Here is a 21202-nt window from a genome sequence, read left to right on the forward strand (position 1 = left end):
GTTGATATCGCTGTCATGGAAAACAGTGGGAGACTTTTTCACAAAACAACTTAGAGCACTATAATATGAGGCAGCCATCATGCTTTTGGGGATATAATCCAGAGAAAGATATCTGCATCTGAGCCTCCCACTACTTCTACCCCAAGCCATTGTAGTAGTATTCACAATATTCCAACATACAACAATACTCTGCCTATCTACCAACATAATGACTTGGTAAATATACCCAGGAGAACACTGCTTGGCCTTTGAAAAGGAGCCATTTCCATTTGCAACAACATCAGTGGTCCTGAAGGGTTTAAAAGGCAGGCGTAGAAAAATAAATTCTGTGTGATCGTATATGTGAACTCTGGAAGTCAAAACAAGAATAGCAAAGAATTGGACAGTCAGTGGTTGTCAGGAGCTGGGAGAAGAGAGAGTAGGGAGATGTTGGTCCAGTGGCACAAACTCTTGAGTCACAAGGGGAGCAACTTGATGTGTTGTAGCATGCAGAATGGATGGGGAAGGATGTGGTCATGGAAGGATTGTGGACAAGACAATCTTCACAAAATATACAAATAAAAACTATCATATCATACACACTGAACCTACTTAGCCTTTGCCAAGTGAACATCCTAAGATAAAAGTGAGATTCTAATCACATTGGATAACAAGAAAAACTACAAAAAGAAATGCACCAGGCTTTCTCTTTTTTTTTTTTTTTTTCCATCACAGGCAATTTATTTTGTTCTATTCATTCACAGTTAATACAGAAAATAAGAAAATACTTGGAAACATTTCCATATAATGTTTGACACAGAAATCATCAAATAGAAGTATACAATGTTGACAGGAGGCAGTATATTTATAATTTATAACCCCAAATGTATTTATAAATTAGAAATGGAAAGATCTACAAATGAAATTATGAAGGTTCACCAAAGTCATTTAATCTGTCAGTTTCTCATTCATTTTTATGTCTTAATAATATTCTATTGTATGAATAAGCCACATTTTATTTCTCTCCAGTATTTGATAGCTATTTGAGTTGTTTTAACACACTGCTGTAAACCTTCATGTACATGTTTCATAGGTGCACATTTTCAGTAGTTTGAGGATATATTCCTAAGGGTAGAATTGTTGAGTAACAGAGTAACAATGTTTTGCATTTTGACAAACCACCAAACTGTTTTGCCAAAGTGGCACACCATTTTACAATCTCACCAAATCCTTGTTTTTAAGGCTCTGATTTTTGTACAAAAGCATTCAATCATTCTGTCAGACCAAACCAGGAAAAGTTAGCTATAGTTCAGAGCTGTTCTATTCCATTTACTATGCAAAGCCATTCTTGGCGTTTGCAACTCTCAGCCCTTTTGAGTATTCTTGCAGTGTTCACCTTTTCCTCCACCACTTTTTTTTTCTTCTTTTTTTCTGGTTTATTTCTATCTATTACAAATGTATAAAAAATCCTCCATCAACGCTGCTGTTAGCAGCAGAACCTTGAGAAATATACCTTTGGTTTGCCTTAGAAAAGGAACACATATTGCACTGTAAAGTTTATAAAATTGGCGCAAAACATTGTGATAATGTTACAATACCAGTTTTAAGAGTTCAGTGACTAATGGGGAGCCAATGGGATACATGCAGAACTGTGAAAGCTATCTCACTTAGCCAGCTATACACGTAGACTGTAAATCTATATTTAGATCATTTCTGAACTAAGACTATCATCTCAGTTTATCTGTTGAGGTCAACCAGGAAACCCTAGAATATACCTTGATTTTTGCAAAAAACAAAATAGGGGGAGGGGTTTCTTCAGCATTTCAGTCCACGAGTAACAGTATCCTAACAGGCAAAGTGTTCTCTCACTGTCAACATAGAATGAACTGCTGCTGGAGGTCAACTTGGGCTTTAATTTGCATTAGCACTTACATGCATAGTAGTCCAAGTTGTTGACCTCATGACTTTAAAAAGTAATTCTAAAAAAGTAAAATGGCCCTTCTTGGAAGACTAAAGAAAGACATCCAGCCACAGTTGTAAAAAGTCTCATCAAAACAATATACCCTTTTATGAATTACGCCTAATTTAAAAAAAAAAAAAAGTAGCCCCAAATAAGAAGCAGCTCTGAAAAAGAAAATATAACTTAAGATATTTGAAAAAAACAAGGTGAATACAGGTTCAAAAATAATTAAGATACATTTTCTTAAGGCTACCTAGAATTAGGCTTTAAAGAATTCTACCATTTCAAGTTTACCACTAGTTACTAGATACCTATTTACAAACAAGATGTTCACCTTTTTTGTTTCTTTATCAAGAGAAAAATCTACCTTCAGACTATGAGGGTGGTGATGGGGAGGAACTAGAAAACAAGATTCAAACAATCCCATGCAAATATCACATTTTTCAAATGGAAGAACTCCAAACTGCACTAGAAGTTCCAATCACTAAGACACTTTCCATTGAAATGATTTAAGTACAACTACATGGCACCAAGGTTTAGGCCTAATATAGGCCTGACAACCAAGTCCTTGTTTTCTGGAAGAAAGGCCTCAAAAGTCCCACTCAATTCCACATAACAATACTTCAAAGATCAGTTAGGTTTTCCTTTCCTTAATATTTTTGTTTTTGACTTCTAATCTTAAAGACTAGATTAAAACTTAGCTCATTTCCCAGAAGGCATTGCTTCCCTTTGCTCTATGAAAGAGTCCACCAAGACCTCTTCCTCAAAACCATCTAGCCCCCAGCCTCCAGCCTGTGCTTGTGATGCATCTTTCTCAACATCCTGATAAGGTAATGTAGGTAAAATATGCTCATAAACATTAAAACTAGTTGTTAGAAAGACGTAACTAGCTTTAAGTTTTAGAACATAAATACTTGCAGCTTAATCTGCACTGACAATGATTGTCGAAGCCTAGAATTCAACATTTACAAATTCTCATTCACACACACAAAACACACTATTATCACACAACTTGTATCTTGAGAGAATCTTCTGCTTTTTAAATCTTTGGCCTCCCAGTCAATCCCAAGTTCAACCAACTTTTCCAAGTTCTGGTAGTTACCTGGACCACTGAGCATTGCCACAAGACTTCTTCTCTTTTGAAACATCCTTTTTCTCTAGATATTAGGATAGCTACACCAGCTTGTTTCTTCTGTGGTGTGTGTTGGTGTGGGATTATCTATTGCTTGATTTTTCATGGATGTGTTTAGCTTCTTTGGGTTGAATTTTCCCTTCTAGTGCTTTCTGTAGGGCTGGGTTTGTAGACAGATATTGATTAAATCTGGTTTTATCCTGGAATATTTTGTTTACTCCGCCTATGGTGATTAAGAGTTTTGCTGGGTATAATAGTCTGGGTTGGCATCCGTGGTCTCTTAGTGTCTGCATGAGATTTGTCCATGATCTTCTAGCTTTCATAGTCTCTATTGAGTAGTCTGGTGTTATTCTGATGGGTTTACCTTTATATGTTACTTGGTCTTTTTCCTTTGCAGCTCTTAATATTTTTTCTTTGTTCTGTGTGTTTAGTGTTTTGATTATTATGTGGCGAGGGGACTTTTTTTTTGGATCCAGCCTATTCGGTGTTCTGTAAGCTTCTTGTATCTTCATAGGTATTTCTTTCTTTAGGTTAGGAAAGTTTTCTTCTATGATTTTGTTGAATATATTTTCTGTGCCTTTGAGTTGGTATTCTTCTCCTTCTTCTATCCCTATTATTCTTAGGTTTGGTCTTTTCATGGTGTCCCAAATTTCCTGGATGTTTTGTGTTAGGACTTTTTTGTCTTTAGTGTTTCCTTTGACTGATGAATCTATTTTCTCTATCATGTCTTCAGTGTCAGAAATTCTCTGTTCCATCTCTTGCAATCGGTTGGTTATGCTTGTTTCTGTAGTTCCTGTTCGTTTTGTCAGGATTTCTATTTCCAGCATTCCCTCAGCATGTGTTTTCTTTATTGTCTCAAATTCATTTTTCAGATCTTGGAATGTTTCTTTCATCTGTTTAATTGCTTTTTCTTGGCTTGATTTGATTTCTTCCCATTTTTTGTTCATTTTTTCTTCCATTTCTTTAAGGGAGTTTTTCATTTCCTCTTTAAGGAAAGTTTTTATTTCCTCTTTAAGAGAGTTTTTCATTTCCTCTTTAAGGAAAGTTTTTATTTCCTCATTGAGGGAATGTTTTATTTCTTCTTTAAGGGCCTCTATCATCTTCTTAAAGTCATTTTTAGGGTTGATCTCTTCTGTTTCTTCTGTCATGGTATGTTTAGGTCTTGCAGGTGTAGAATCACTAGGTTCTGATGTTGCCATATAGATCTTTATGTTGTTGCCTGTATTTTTGCACTGGCGTCTACTCATCTTTTCCTCTGTGCGGTGCAGGTGGTGTCTGTGTCTGAGAGTGCCTCTCTTGTTCTAATTTTTAGTCTTGGTTTAGTAGGGGTTCTTGGTTAAATTGGTGCTATTGGGCTGTTTCTTCAGGGACAACTGATTTCAGTCGGTGAATTATATACTTATGATTCTGGTGATCTGGTTTAGTGGCTGGGTAGCGCCTTCTTCTGTGTTCCCAGGTCACGTTTTGTTCATTTGTCAACTCCTCAGCTGATCTTGTTTCTTCAGACTTCAAACTGTAGGCATCTGAATCCTCTCCCAGATGGGTTTCAGCTGAGCAGGGTAGTCTCACCAACACCTTCAAGTTGTTGAGTTTCACAGGATCAGCAGTTGGGCCCTGGGTTGTCCCCAGATGGAGTGCCCAGACTCGCCCTGGTTCTGACCCACGGAGATAGCCTCTTCCCCAGGTGTTGGGGCTAGGGTCTTCCCCGTTCCAAGCTGTGTCCGCCCCTCTCCGTCGCCGGGCCTGTCCACCCCTGTGGCCCGCTGCCACAGGCCCACTTGTGTCCGCTTGTCTCCTCTGCCAGGCCTGTATGGCCCTGTCAGCTGCCGCTGAGTCTGTCTGCCTCTGCGGGCGGCCAACGGGCCTGTATGTCTCTGCCGGCTGCCATTGCGGGCCTACCTACCTCCGTCTGTCACTGCTGCCGGGCCCATCCACCTCTGCGAACTGCCACCGGGCCTGTATGTTTCTTCTGGTTGCCACCGCGGGCCTGTATGTCCCTGTCGGCCGCTGCCACGGGGCCCTTCCACCTCCGCAAGTCGCCGACCTGCGTCTGCCTGTCTCTGCCGCATGGCCCGTCTCCAGGCTTTCTCTTTTTAGGCCACCAACCATCTTCCAAATCATGACACGGAGACTTACTAGTTTTGAACGCTTGGCCTAGCTTAGGTTCCTTTCTGGCTAGTGCTTTTGACTGAAATTAATCCGTTTGTCTACCTTTTGCCTCGGGGCGTTTTTACTTTCTTTCCTTCTGCACATCTTACTTTCACGGCTTCTCTTGTCTGCTGGCTGGTGGCCGCCTGGCTTCTGGCCCTGGGCATCTCCTTCATTCTCCAGTCCTCCTCCTTCTCTCCTAAGTCTAGATTTCTCCTCCTGTTTATTCTCTTTCCCTGCCAGCCCCGCCTAGCTTTTTCCTGCCTAGCTGTTGGCTATTTAGCTCTTTATTAGACCAATCAGTTGCCTTAGGCAGGCAAGGTGAAACAGCAGCACATCTTTACATAATTAAACAAATACAGCAGAAACAAATGTAACATAACTTTACACAGTTTAAGTAATATTCCACACCATAAACAAATGTAACACATCTTTGCCCAGTTAAAATAATATTCTATGACAAAAAAATGACTAGTTACCAAAAAATGTACATTGTACATAGTCTAGCCTTGAATCAGGGTCAGCACACCCTCAGATATTCTCAGGCATGCAGTTTTACCTGTGGTGTGTTCTCTCAAGAACAGTAGTCTAGGAATAATGAACAGCCTAGCACTGACCCCAGGTCAGCAAGGACACAGAACCCCGGCAGCAGCTGGTATGGATCACACCATGAAAGTGGCCTGTGGGATGATTACCGTGGAAAAGGAGGAATTCTATGAGGCTTTTGACAAAATGTGGAATCCTGCACCCCAAATGCCTGGAGATAGAAGTGTTTCAGAGTCAGCTTTGGGGTTGTTATAATGAGATGTCTTGGGGACAGGAGCACAGGGTTCATTTGTACTTCAGATGCACTTTGCACCCATAGGCTGAAGGTAACCTTATACAATACTTTGCAGAATTTTGCACATGAAACAAAGTTGTGTGGTATGTTATTTTCTACTTGTCATTGCTCATAAAGCTCCAGAATTTGACACCTTTGGGGTTTCAGGTGATTGGAGTAGGCACACTCACCTGTGGCATTAAGAGATGTTATAGTTACTTTTTTCAGAAACAATAAAGTGATTGGACACATACTTTAGAAAACTAAGCCGCCGAAGGAAAATGAATAGTGAAAATGAGTTTGACTTCAGTTTGTCCTCAAAAGAAAGATTTTTTTTTTTTTTTTGGAGGGAGGATCCAAAGAATATAACCCATGGTTTATGCCACTCAACTGTGACCCCAGCTTCAAAAGAAAGACTTTGTAGAAGTCAGTTTTCAAGAGCATAAAGAAGAGGACTTGAAAACAGTTGGATTTTGGAAAGGGCTATTGGGTGGGTAGAGCAGCCTCGAGGAAGCTGCTGGGACAGGCTGGAGCATTAGGCGGAAGTGGACCTGGCACACTGCAATTAGAAGTGCCGGAGATTCGAAGTCTATTTGTACATGAGGAGAGAGATGAAGGTAGCTGAGTTTTCTCAAATGGTAGTGTAGATCTAAGGTTTATGAAGCCAGGTAGCCCTGTAATGACAGACCTCTATGCTCAAAAATCCATATAGCTAAAGAAGCAACATGCATCCAAATGGGCTGGCTTCCTAGAAACCAGCTCAGATATACAGATCACTTAATTTCTCTTTCTGGTTTTATCAAATGGATGAATTCAGGACCAAAGAGATCATATTTCAGAAGAAGCCTTGCACCTTTAATCCCATGCAGAGGCATGTGGACCTCTGTGAGTTTGAGAGTTCGAGGCCAGCCTGGTCTACAGAAGAAGTTCAAAGGAGACTTGAAAAATGTGTAGGCATTGCTCCCTCTATGTCCAAGTTTCTGCTGTAATTAAAAAAAAAAATTCTGTTTATCTCAGACAACTGTGGAGAAGATGCACATTGTCTCTTTTACTCTCTATGTACCCCCCCCACACACATACACAGACACACACAGACACACCCTGCCGTGGTCTGGATGCCGTGTCTTTGCTGTGTCCGTATGTTGAAACTGATTCCCATGTTGAAGGCATTCCGAAGTAGGAATTTTGAAAAGAGATTCGATCATGAAGCTGGGCACTTACAATTCTCCTGCTTACCCTGTGCAGTCTTTGTGAGTTTTCAGGTGAAAAGCACCGCGATGACATAGCTCTTCTGCAGACACCAAATCCTCCGAGTCCTTGATCTGGGACTTGAGTGCCCAGAAATAAAAAACTAGATTTCTGTTATTCACAAGCCACTCAGTCAGTGGTATGTGCTGTACCCACAAAACTGACTAGCACACGTGCACTCAGTGTAAATAGGTTTGAGTTTTGTGTCCTTTTTTCCTTGGGATAATATAGTTAAAAAGTTTTTCCATGGTGACTGAGCATGCCTGTGTGAACCACTGTACATGGGAGCCCATGTCAGCCCCGATTCCTGAGGGCTCTGGGGGACAAGCTAATGCTTACCACAGTATAGTTTCTGTGCTGGCGTGAGACCCTCTTTCTCTCCATGGGTACCTTAGGCATGTTTTTGAGGAGGAGACAGAGTGAGGCTTTCGGGTACTGGTTCTGCTGGGCACAGGCCTGCAGGCTGCCGGCTCAATAACCACTCCTAGAGTTATTTTGTGTTCCCTGAGGAGAAAACCTTCCCCTAAAGCAACAGTAGAGATCTTGCCAGCCATTAATTTCTGTGACAGAGTATTGAACTCAAAAGAGAAAATAACAAGTTGATGTTCTCCAATGGAAATAAATAGAAATCTCTGTCGCTCTTGATTGGTCTTGGCAGTCTGCAAAGGAACACAACCAATAGAATATACATATGATTAGAGTGTGATTTATTAGATGACCAGAGGCTGGTTAGTGTCACATTGGCTGCAGCCTGGGGAGCTGAGGAAAGCAATACCTGCTGCTCGGTGCTAGAAGCCGGAAGAACAAACAGGATGCAGCTGTGTGGGAGGCTGCGGTCTAAGCCCCCAGCTCAAGTTGCTGGTGAAAATGAATTCAAAGGCCGGAGTCTGGTGTCCAGTGTCATTGGCAGCAGCGGGAGCAAGCCTCACACACTGAGAAGTATAGAGAGAGGGAGGGAGAGAGGAAAGGGAAGGGAGGGGAGAGGAGGGGGAGGGGGGAGAAGGGGGAGGGAGGGAGGGGGGGGAGGAGGAGGGAGGAAGGAAGTGACTTGTATGCGTCCTTCACACACAGGTAAAAATAATTAATTAAAAACACAAGAGGAAAAAAAATCATTACTACCATGGAAAAGTACCTTGGCAACATTTCCCACGGAGGCTGAGGGTGAAGGTGCAGGGCTGACATTTTATATAAAAAGACAGCCTGTTCTTCAGTAGAAAATTTAAATTATATTGAGTGATGCAATCACTTTAACATTTTCTCCTAGGACTTTGTGCCCTATTTTAGTAACAAAAGATCAGCTGTTCCCAACGATGCCCTTAAAATCAGCTTTCAAAAGAAATAGAAGGAATTTCTAAAATCCTGGGGGTGGGGGAAAGAAAAGGCTTGCCCTTATAAGGCTCCAATAACATCATTTGGAGAGTAATTTCATGTGTTAGAGAGGTAATTCTCTCCTTGTCTATGTGACAGATTCACAAGAATCTAACAGATTTATCTAGCAACTTGAACAAGCTACAATAACACCAAGGAGTGTGGCAATTTAGGTACGTTCAGGACGTGCGCGGACTGCAAAGTCCTGGAGTGAACTTTTTCTTCTTTCCCAGAATTCTTAACAAAATCATCCTATTCTCTCACTCTGGGAACCTACCACAGCAAAGACTTTTGAGTCTCCCTTTATTGGAAGTGCCCTTTGACTTCCTAGCTCTGAACTGCTGGCTTGGGATGAATAAATAGGAGAAATGGTTGTTGGACTGTGTTGAACAAGGACAGGTGATTGACACCCGTCCACCCAGGCGTCTGGAGGAGGAAGTACGCAGGTTGAAGGGAGGTGGTGACGGGTCTCTCAGAAACAGAATGATGAAAGCGTTCTCTAATCAAAATCTCTTGCCCTGCAGTATTTTAAGAGCCCTCATGTGTTTGCATGATATAAAAATGCTCACTGGTGTTAAAAGAGAGGATGGCGAATCTAGCCTTCCAGATCTCAGTTGGCCTTATTGGTGATTCCAGAATTGGGCAGCAGTCTGCATTCAACTTCTGAGAATTCTCTGCCCTAGGAGCTGATTGTATTTATAGCCAGAGAAAAGGAAGTGAATTTCAAAAAGTGGAAGCAAGGCAAGTAGCCGTATTGGTTGCAGCTTGAGTCTGTCCTATTTAAATGTGGTTTAACAGTTGGCATCTGGTGATTGGCTGAGAGCCGCCAAGGTGCTCCCAGAGTAGGTTACAACCTGTTTACATATCAAATTTCAGTGCACACTATATGAGGACATGCTTGAGGCAGTTTGAAATTATGTATGAGGTAGCAGCTTCATTCTGGAAATGTTTTGTTAGGTGGTGGGTTTTTTGGGAATTTTTTTTTAGTTTTTTTTTTTTTTAGTTTTTTACTTGTTCAGTCATCCTGATTTAATCACATTTTTTTTCACTACATTAAATCATGAATCCATAGAACATAGGTTGGTAAAAAAAAAAATTTTTATTCTATCTTTTGACTCTTTTTACCCAACAGTAGGTCATTTTTCTTGATTAACTGTAAGATAGACTACTGTTCACGAGACAGAACAATCCACTTCCAGAAAGCACTCACTGTTTGCACACTGTGTGTGGAAATGTTGCTGTTTGTGCTGTTACTTCCAGTGTTCTGCTTGCTAATAAGCCACCCACGATGTGGTATGCCTGACCCTGGATTCTTGATGAAACCCAGATAGTGCGTTCCTGCTTGTCCATGCTACCGTATCCTCTTATTCCATCTGTTCTTTGTGGAACACAGAACAATAAATTTCCATCCCTAAGCCCTGGTTTCACTCTTTACCTCCATGATGCTCTGCAGACTCACCCCTGCCTGCTTCTACCCACTGTTCCCACCATCACTCCTGTCCCCGGGAACAGCACAGTGTGATGTGACAACAGCCAGCGGGGGCTGAATCTGTCCATATCAAGCCCCAGCTGAGGCTAAAGCAGCCTTGTGAATAGTAAGTTGAGGATATGTTTGTTTGGCTGAATTCTAAACATACTTGTGTTTTGTTGCTAACTTTGCACTTTGCATCCCGCTCCAGTGGCCAGTTTCCCGATACCCTTAAATGTGTGACTACTGTTTGCCTCATCAAATGGCATCACTATAAGGAACTCCACTGAAATTAAGTCTGTGGTCTGTATTCCAGTGTGGATGCTGGAGTCCTGTGGAACATAGTCATTGCACTATCGACAAGATCAATGTTTTCCTTAGATTGGAGAGAGAGAGGACAAAGAGAGAGAAAGGAAGGGAGGTGAGGATGAGGGAGGAGACTTGAGGCAAGTCAACACAAATAATTAGAGTGAAAGTGATTTTCATAGTTTATGAGACTAGGTTTATTCTTTCATTTTTATTTAATGTACGGGTGTGTGTGTGTTTTCCCTGCAAGTATGTGTATGTACTACATGTCTGCCTCATGCCCATAGAGGGCATGGGAAATCCTAGAACTTGAGTTAAAGACAGTTGTGATGTTAATCCTGAGATTCGCAGAAAAAAACCAGTTCCACCATCTTGGCAAATTAAAGCAAGTTTTTGTTAGAATTGTATATACCAGCTAAGATGGAATTTGGCCAGAACCACTCCCTGGAACTATCAGCTTAGTGGCCCCTAGAGGTGTTGTCCTGGCTTTTATGGACAAAATCCATAGTTCACTGTACTTTCCCATGAGGCTTTGCTGTTATTTTTAAGAACTACAACTCCCAGCATTCCAGGAAATTACCTGGTCCTTGGGCAGGTGGGGCTTATGGGTTAATTTAAGGTAGAACAGTGAACCTTGTGAGTTCAGGGAACAAAACCCTGGTCTTCTGCAAGAGGAGCTAGCAAGTGCTCTTATCAAATAATAAGGTGCCTTCCCATCTCATTTCCCTCCCTCCCTCTTTCTCTCTTAATATACCCAAGAAGAGGTTCCAAAGAAATTAAAATAAGCAATCTAAATGTAAGTAAGAATTGTATTTCTTTCTTAAACAAATAAGAAAACTGAAAGTCATTATGAGATGTTCTTCGAGGCATATATTTCATCTCAGTGAAACTCAAATCTTCCTTGAAGTCTTTAGAGAGAAACTGGAAGTTAATCCGTGATGAAGGCCTCATGGTGATGGATAAAGCCAAGGGTCTCTTCCTGCCTGAGGATGAAAACCTTCGGGAGAAGGGGGACTGGAGCCAGTTCACACTGTGGCAGCAAGGTGAGCCGTGGCTTCTAGATTTTCTTCTGCCTGTACTGACCAGGTGACAAGGGGTAGGAATCTTCTGCTGACAAGACTGCCCGTGAAACCATGGGTTTTGATATGCACTCATTGTTTTTAAACATATGCTGTATTTGTGTGTACACGTATGTGTGTTTGGATAAATATAAGTGTTTTCAATTGTCCTTGTCTTCTCTGTTAGAGTGCACTGCTGACTGGTCCTCTACTGTGTATGTGTGCCTGGAAAGCCCACCATGTCTCTCACTGTCCTAGAAAGGAGTGTCTCTGGTCTGCATTTGCTACTGTAAAATGTAGGTGGTGCTATGTACATAATGATGCCAGCATGGGTGTTGTTGTTTTTAGTGTTTTATGGCTGTTTTCTAAGTCCGTATTTATGATTTTCTTCTTCTTGTTCTTTCTGTTGATTTTTAATTGTTCTGGTAAACATTTTGATTGGAAGGCCTTAGTAAATTCATTACATTCTTTACTAATATAAACATTTAAGGTTAGTGAATATGTGATTTAAGATGCTTCATCTACACTGTGTGCAATTTTTCACTTCAGTTATTAGTTTTAATATAGACTGAATTTATGTCTTAATTTCCATTTTGAATAAAATAATTGTGTGTGTGTGTGTGTGTGTGTGTGTGTGTGAGAGAGAGAGAGAGAGAGAGAGAGAGAGAGAGAGAGAGAGAGAGAGAGAGAGAGAGAGAAGGAGAAAGGGTGTTGCAGAGATTTAACCTCAGAACTTCACATGTTAGGCAAGCGATATACCAGCAAGTTCTATCCTCAACTCTTGTATTCATTTTTAAATTATCAACTTTTCTATTATATTTTTGATTATTTAAAACAATCTTTAAATTTAAATGTATTTGATCATATTTTTCTCCTCCTCAAGTCCTTCCAGATTCTCCCCTCCTCCTCACCTACCCAACTTTAAGTTCTTTCTCAAAAACCAAACAAAAAAATACAAAGACAAAACCACCCAAAACAACCCCCCTCCCAAACCCACTAAACAGTGACCAAATAAAAGCACACAAAACAACTGTAGAGTCCATTATATGTTGCTCAACTTCTCCTGAACATGAGGCCTGCCCTGTGTGTCACTGTATTCGAGAAAACTGATTTTCCCTCTCGCTTTATGCACGTTGATTTAGAGGGCCTTGCTCTCCTGGTGTCCTCCATCCCCTATGGCTGTTGGACTCTTTCTGCCTCCTCTTCTGTAGGGCTCCCTAAGCTCTGAGGAGAGGGATTTGATGGAGACCTCCTGTTTAGGGCTAAGTGTTCCAAGGACTCTGTCTCTGTCTCTGTCTGTCTTTCTCTCTCTCTCTCATTCACACACACACACACACACACACCTGGTTGTGAGTTTGTATTTGTTCCCATCTGCTGCAGGAGGAAGCTTCTCTGATAATGACTTAGCAGGGCACTGATCTATGAGTATAGCCAAGTGTTATTAGGAGTCATTTTTTCTTCGTTTTTATTTTTTATTTGATTTTATCCTAGGTCCCTGAGCTATCTAGTCTCAGGTTCTTGGTCACCCAAGCAGTGTTGGGTATGGGTTCTGTCTTGTGAAGTGGGCCTCATGTAAAGCTGGATCTTGAGGTAGACCAATTCCCTTCTTCCTGAGGAAATGCCACACTGATTTCCATAGTGGCCATATGAGTTTGCACTCCCACCAGCAATGGAGGAGTATTTCCCTTACTCCACATCCTCTGCAGCTTGAGCTGTTACTTGTGGTTTTGATCTTAGCCTTTCTGACAGGTGTAAGATGGAATCTCATAGTAGCTTTGATTTCCATTTACCTGATGGCTAAGGAGTTAAGCATGTCTTTAAGTGTTTCTCAAACACTTGAGATTCTTATATTGAGAATTATGTTTTGATCTGTCCCCAATTTTTTAATTGTATTATTTGTTTTCTTAATACCTAGTTTCTTGACTTCTTTATATATTTTGGACGTTAGTCCTCTATCTGATGTGCAGTTTATAAAAATCACTTCTCATTCTTTTGCCTGCCACTTTGTCCAAATGACAACCCAGACATTAAAGGCTAGGCACAAAACCAGAAGAATAAATGTAAGAATAATCAACTTTTTAGATTGAAGAATGATAGAATTATGAAGAATGGTAGAAATATGATGTATTTTCTTCACAAATAAGTTTGTAAATGGCTCCCTGCAGGACTAGGGGTCTGGGTCAGTATTAGACACTTGCCTGGGATGTTCAAGGCTCTGTGCTTGCTCCCCAGAACTCTAATACATTACTATGGAGCTACTGTTAAACATCTGTCTTGCTTATAAATTAAACAATTATTGCCAATAATGACTAAAATACAGAGGAAATCTGCCACACGTATTTATTCTAGAGCCCAGGGGAAATGGTGCTAACGGACCCTCCATCATTTCTAGATGACTGAAGCTCTGAGTCCTCTGCAATCTGCTTATGACCCAGAATCTAATGAGATGGGATTATTAAATTATTAAATTAAACTGCATTTTAATGCACAGAGCTTGGAAACAACTATCATAGTTTACACTGTTGTGCTGAGCAGCCACAGCCCATTGATCAGAGTTCTCATGAAGAATGAAATTTGTCTTCTCTGTGGAAACATGAATCCTAAGAATATGCCCAGGTCTCCAGCTCCATGAAAATATCTAATAAAGTCACATGCAAGGGATGCATTTTTCTTTTATATTTGCATTGCCTGTTAGATCTCTTCCTTGAATCATTTTCCCAAAGAAAACAAGTTTGCTACTTTTTAAGAATTAACTTAGGTGACAAATAACGAAACCATTAGCAAATCCATTGCCTTACCAATGGACGGACATTCCTTGTTCAATTACAGAGCCAACTGAATGCCTCCCACCTTGTAACCTGTGATGTGATGAAATGAGAAAGTGTGCTTTGAAGCATAGGACTTGGAACTCACAGTTCTTGGTTACAGTCCTGAATGTATTATCTCTTGCTCTATCCTGAATCTCCTTGAAAAGAATAATGGAAATAGTGGTGTTGAGTGTGGAGTCATTATCACTCAGTGAATACTACAGAGAAGCGGACACAGTTATATATATGAAGTGATTCTGCAGTGTTGCTGTGTAATAGGAACTCATTAGTAACAGGTAGTAAAGAGGTGGCTTGATGCCTATATTAGTCAGGGTGTTTGGAAATGAAAGAACTTACAGAATCTCTCTCTCTCTTTCTCTCTCTCTCTCTCTCTCTCTCTCTCTCTCTCTCTCTCTCTCTGTGTGTGTGTGTGTGTGTGTGTACATAGATAAATAGGTAGGTAGGTAGATAGACAGACAGACAGATAGAAGATTTATTAGGATGACTTATAGGATGTGGACCAGCTAACCCAATAGTGGCTGCCAATGAATAGAAGGTCCAAAGCTGGATGTTGTCTGGTCCATAAGGCTGGATGTTTCAACTAGTCTTCAGTATACACCGGAATCCCACAGAAGTAGGTTCTAATGCCAGTGGAGGAATGGGCTTGCTAGTGAGGTGAGTGTGATGATACATCTGTAATCAAAGAACTAAGGCTTGCCTGAAGATCAGGGGACAGAGCCAGCCACAGAGTTAGCCACAGAGACCAGGCAGTGGTGGCACACACCTTTAATCCCAGCACTAGGAAGGTTGAGACAGGAAGTGATATGGCTGGGCAGAGAAAGGAATATAAGGCGGGGGGAGACAGGAATTCGCTGTCTTGAAGAGGCTCTGTCAGGCTGAGGAGTTGGTGAGATAAGAGTTGGTGGCTGTGATTTGCTCTTCTTCTCTGATCATTCGGCTTTCACCCTGATATCTGGCTCTGGGGTTTTATTATAAGACCATTTAGGATTTGTGCAACAGGTGAGAGAAGGCATGCAAAGAGAGAAGCCTCCTTCTTCCACGCCCTCTACACAGGCTGCCAGCAGAAGGTGTGTCCAGAGTAGAGTTGGATACTCCCATCTCAAAAGATCTATATTAAAGGTGTGTCTTCCCATCTCAAAGATCCAGATCAGAAGTGGATCTTCCCACTTCAAGTGATCTAATTAAGCAAAAATCCCTCACAGGTGTCCCTAGCCATTTGGGGGTTATAGTTAATTCCAGATGTAGATAACCAAAATAGCCATCACAGGCCTATCTAAACACCTAGATGTTGGGTCCATGCGAGCTAGATTGGAATTCCCAATTCTCTGTTCTTTCATTTACTGTGTGACCCCTCTGTGTGTCAGTTTGTCCTCCATATAATACAGCCTGAGTGCCTGCCTTCCTGGGCACATCATACATCACTGTTAGCATCTGACCGTGGTGAGCATTGTGGGAATGTTGTGTTTGGTAGACTGATCACACGTGGGTACTCAGAACTACAGGTTGCAAGCCACAGATGTTGAACCACTACCACACAATCTTCTCCTGAGAGAGAATCTGTATTTTCCAACTGTAAAAGACACACAAGGCATATCCCTAATACTTGAGACCAGAAATATTTCAGGTTTCAGAGTTTTTCAGATCTGGGGAATATTGGCGTGGACTTTGCCAATTGAATGTTTATGATCAAAGCATGGTCTAGACCTGAGATCATTTGACCATTATACACAGAATGCTCAATTAGTATCAGATTGTGGATATTTAGGTTAGGCGTCCTCACTTTTTGTGTGCATGCAGATCTCTAATCCAGACCTGACCAGGCAAAGTCCTGGCGACAGGATCTATCTGGTAGCCCTGACACAATGACCAGTCAGGTGCTGAACAAGCTCACCAGTGTGCTGCAGGACACCTCGCTGCTCAGGTGGCTTTTCCAGCTACCAGGCTTCACCCAGCCCCAGCCTGAGCAGCATAGGCCATAGCTGAGGGTCTCCTGCCAGCCCTTCCCTAACTGTGCTCACAGATGCCCTGCAAAGCCAGGGCTAAAAATTGCATTATGGTGTTAGTCCTCCAAACTGATGTGAATTGTTTGGCTAGTTGGGATACATTATTACTAACTAAAAAGAACAATAGTGGTGTACTTAATTAAGAAGCCAAGAGTTCATCTACAAAGAGCTAATAAAACTGCATAAGCTTTTTCCTAAGTCTAGTAGACCACTTGAGTGAGGCAGAAGTCATGGTGTTGTATTTCTTAGAATTCATTTTGTTCTCAGCATAAGATTATCTTGATACATATTAACATTAAAGCCAAACTCTTCTTTAGATGTAACTTCTTTTATAAGAGTTTTGAATAGGAAAACAAAAATTTCCGTCATAAAAAATAAATTCATTATTTCCCTCCTCTGTGAGAGCAAGTGGTTCTGCATACATTCAAAGCACATCTTCCCAAGAAGAGTGTGGAGAAATTTTAATGGTCCAGGATGCTAAAGAGGATGCCCCAGAAATCTGTGTTCTTGCTACAATTACTCATTAAAAAAAAAAAAAAAAAAAAAAAAAAATTCACTCAAAGATTCTCACTCTCTATTTAAATGGCACTTTATCAACATTTAAAGATTCTTTATACATTGAAAACTAGACTTAATTCCAACTTCAAATGTTTTGATATCTCTTAGAAATGCATTTTAGGTTAGGTATAGACTATAAGGCATTTTTCTTTCCAATGTGTACTATGTAACAAATTGGCACAAACCAGTGACTTGAAAGTGTGGTTCAGAAGCCTGCAGGGGGCTTCACTGGCTAAAACCAAGTTGTTATCCTGCAACAGGCTTCAGAATCTTGAATCTGCCATTCAGTCTAAAGCCGGCTATAGCTGCTCAGTCTTATATCTGAATTACTGATTCTTCTCTCTCTCCTTTGTACATTTAAGGACCCTGTGATATCAGCCTCTGTCTTTATCTTGGCCTTCACATTTCTACAATGAAGGTGATTATACAATCACATGTGGTCCAAATGATATAAAGTTATACTGCAATTTGTTTTTTGGGGGGGCGGGTGTTCAGTGTGGGGGCCCACAGAGGCTCCTACTAAGGCCTTACTCAAGGTCAGAAGGTCTGAGCTTGCTTTATCCAGCAGGGCTGCATAATGGGATGATTTGGCCAAGGATGTGGTTATCAGGTGTTTTGAAGGGTCTACACTTGCTCAACCTTGGAGGGGGGGTCTTTTGCCCCTCCCCGTGCTGTTGTATAAAATGCCCATCATGGATGAAGTCCAGGTGACTGGCTATTGACCCAGGGCCCTCCTGAAGTTTTCCTGTGTCTCCATCTACATTTCTATCTAATGCTTCCTCATTCCTCATTCCTCCCCCCAAGAATCCTTTTGACAGGTCAAATCTGGTCCCCAACAGTTTAGTAGGGTCTCACTATGTTTATCAAGTTAGTCTTGAACTATAATCTCAAGTGATCCTCCTAGTTAACTTCCAGAGTATCTGAGACAACAGATGCACCGTGGCAACTCTGATTTGCTTCTCACAATCATTTTATCATGTTTTATTCTAGGAAGGAAAAATGAGAATGCCTGTAAAGGAGCCCCTAAGACCTGTGCTTTACTAGAAAAGTTCTCCGAGACAACAGGATGCAGGAGAGGACAGGTACAAAGGATGTTTTCAGAGGTGGGAAGAACACCTCTGAAAGGAGGTGTTGTCGGAAAGGAGGTGGAACTGACCTTTTCAAAATCACAATTATTTCCCTCGGTGCAATGGATGTCTCTTTTTCTATAAACTTTTTAATGAAACATAATTTCATATGGTTGGTGTCAAAATTTGAAGGTGAAAATGTTGAGTGCTGTGTCACTTTGTGGAAAATGAGAGTGTTTGTTTTTTTAGTTCCTTTACAAAGAAATAGGATATGACTATAATTCCCAAGGGTTACAAAGACTCTCCTATACATTGATGCTGACTCTGCTGCTTCTCCATACCCTGATAAGTGGATGATTGGGTGTCATCTTTCTGTGCAGATCAAATATTCCATCATGCACCCTGGAACTCATGTGTGGCCACACACAGGACCCACAAACTGCAGGCTCCGCATGCATCTAGGGTTGGTGATTCCCAAGGAAGGCTGCAAGATCCGGTGTGCCAATGAGACCAGGTATATTTCCTTTGTCATTTGTCTTTTTCACCCATCACTTAACAGCAGGTGTTCCTTACAGAAAGTCTGTTCAGTGGGATGTGTCCCTTTCTTTGTAGCTGAAGTAGACAGGAATGATGTGATTTGCATCCAGATTCTAGTCTGTGACCTCTGTGTTTTCTGGAAGGGTAGAGATGCCATTTGAAGTCAGGGCAGGTGTCTGTCATTTACCCCAGACCTCTCATCTGCCTGCCCAGCCTCCTTGTTTCTTTTGGGTGGACAGCCTTGCACTCAGAGTCAACTCACTTGCCTTGAGCTCCCCACACTCTGCACTGCCCTTAAGTTTCCCGAGCTTGAGTTGTGCCTATGTACAGGAAGTCTGCCCCCCCCCCCTGCTCCCCATGAAGAACTCACCCTGTGGTGTTTGTTCTGCTCTGTGACGGTTCATGTGACAGCTCGGTTTGGTGAGTGACTACCACTTGCAGAACCATTTCTGTCACTGTGTGATCTTGACTAGTCACTTAATCTCCTTAAATCTCAGCTTCCTGGCTTATAACACTGGCAATAACACCAACTTTGCAGCGTTGTGCCATGGATTAAAGGGAATGATCCTGAGAAGCACTTAATCCTCCTCCTGGCATCTGCAAGGCCACAGCAAACGTTAGGATTCCATGAGGTGCTCCTCCCTTTCTAATCACAGCAGCTGATTCGCCCTCTTGTGAACAAGCCACATTGACAGAGCCTCACAAGCTCTCCCTTTTGTGAGGAATTTTCTAGATACTTCTTTGCCTTAGAAGTCTTTTTATCTATCCAAAGTATACTAATTACTAAGATCCAATTTCAGCTCATAAAAATAAGACCTGCAGTCCGACATCTTAGGCCGTGTGACAGTGTGGGCCTCAGTGGTTCCTGGCCAACTATCATTGCTGTTAATGTCCATTAGCCTGATGATCATGCTGAAATGGAAACTCCTAGAGATGGGAAACCAAGATGCTATCTTCCTCTCCATTCCTTGTTGTCTCTCACAGGGGACAGAATGGAGGGTGAGACAAATGTTAAAAAACTCACAATGGTGGATCACCTGGGGCTTTCCTCTCCCAGACATACATGATCAAGAAGATTGTAGGAAAACCAACGCTACATAGCCCAAGGGGAACACAGGTCAAAGGTTACAAGTGGGTCATTGGCCAGGACCGCACTTGCCCCTAAGGCTTGGGAATCTTGGGTAGTGTTTTGGCATGTTTGTTTTTAGACAAGAAGGTTATACTTACTGAAAGCTGAGAGGAGAACACACGCAAAAACATCTACAAAATCAACGGTGCCAACTCTGAGGAACGCTGTGTGGTTCCGCAGCCAAGAGTGGAGACCACATGCAGAGGGAGGTGGGAGAGTGAGTGTGGCCAAGGCCGAGTCATAGGAAGAAGGCTTCTGACCGGACTCACGGCTCAGTCCACAGCTGGGGAGTTATCTTCTGAAGGGAGGAGATGGGAGCAGCAGCTGTAGCTGACATGGAAATGTCCCAGAGTGAAGAAGAAGAGTGGAAACTGGGAGCTGGGAAATAACGGGGAGTAAAAAGCAGGAGACACAATGAGGATTGCCTCCGGAATCCTCAGAGGTGTGGCAACAGAAGCCCACGATGGCGCTTTCCATCTTCAGCAGGAAGGCAGTGGTGCCTGGACAAATATTGACTGCTGGAAATGTGTGAGGCAAGTTTAGAGAAGGAAAATGAATTTAGTGTTTGGGCATGGTTTATTTATCTTGGTCTTGGACATAGAAATATCAAGGAGCTGGCTGGAACTAGAACCGAGGCCTACCATTCAGGAGCAAAGTCAGATATGGAGGCGGACCTTTGAGAGGCAGCTTGACAGACAGCTGCGTGGTGACAGGAATGAGAAGAAGCCACGAAGGTGTCTTGTAAAGCCTTTGGAAGTTCAGCATGGACTTCGATGTCTCTCATTGCATTGGGTAGGATGCTGTGGGAAGCAGAGATGGACACCAGCATGAGGAAGTGAATAGAAATGTCTGGTCTCGCTCCTAAATACCAGCTAGTGTTTTAGAACTTGTCTGCTGGCTTTCAAGCATTTCCATGTGTGTTTTGTCTCTTACTCTCTCCCTCTTTCCTTCCTTCCTTCCTTCCTTCCTTCCTTCCTTCCTTCCTTCCTTCCTTCCTTCCTCCCTCCCTCCCTCCCTTCCTTCCTCCTATCCTCCCTTCCTCATGTCTGTTCTGCTTGTAGCTACTTGTAGTAAAATTACTCAATTCAAAATCCCATTAGGCTGAGGCAGGAAAGTATGGAACTGATCCTTGTCTTGAAGAAAGCTCACTTTGAAGAATGGCCATGGCGTGCAGGCAGGGGAGCAGGTGGGTAGAGCCAAAGGTATAGCCAAGAAGTCTCCGTGAGCTCAGAATGTTTGGTGACTTCCCTGGCATTGCCCATCTACATGATTCTTTGTTTCAGACACACCAGTCTGTCATGGCCACGCTTGAGGATGAAAGCCATGTCACCCCATCCCAGAATCTTTTTTTGGCTTTTGAGGCAGGGTAGTCCTGGCTATCCTGGATCTGTAGATCAGGCTGGCCTTCAACTCAGAGAGATCCGTCACCCTCTACCTCCAGAGTGCTGAGATTAAAGACATGTGCCACCACCCCTCAGCCCCCTCCCTGAATCTTAAACCACCCCTAAATTAAAGAAAGGTCCTCACCAAACAGAGGTCACACAGTTAACCTAGAGGACTCTGGATAAGATATTAACTTGTAGCCCATCAATT

The 21202-nt window shown here is 42.1% G+C and overlaps 1 protein-coding gene across 18 annotated transcripts in view; it reads left to right on the forward strand.

The window, feature by feature from the left end:
• Positions 1 to 21202, forward strand: part of Asph (aspartate beta-hydroxylase) — a 230008-nt gene that overhangs the window by 193941 nt on the left and 14865 nt on the right. For all 18 annotated transcript variants that reach the window (XM_042270857.2, XM_076563917.1, XM_076563922.1 and 15 more), the window contains 3 exons: positions 11337 to 11472; positions 17867 to 17958; positions 18324 to 18457. In XM_042270857.2, coding sequence (XP_042126791.2) covers positions 11337 to 11472; positions 17867 to 17958; positions 18324 to 18457 — 362 coding nt within the window. The remainder of the gene's footprint in view (positions 1 to 11336; positions 11473 to 17866; positions 17959 to 18323; positions 18458 to 21202) is intronic.

This window comes from Peromyscus maniculatus, chromosome 2 (assembly GCF_049852395.1).
Source record: "Peromyscus maniculatus bairdii isolate BWxNUB_F1_BW_parent chromosome 2, HU_Pman_BW_mat_3.1, whole genome shotgun sequence".
Classification (NCBI taxonomy): domain Eukaryota; kingdom Metazoa; phylum Chordata; class Mammalia; order Rodentia; family Cricetidae; genus Peromyscus; species Peromyscus maniculatus.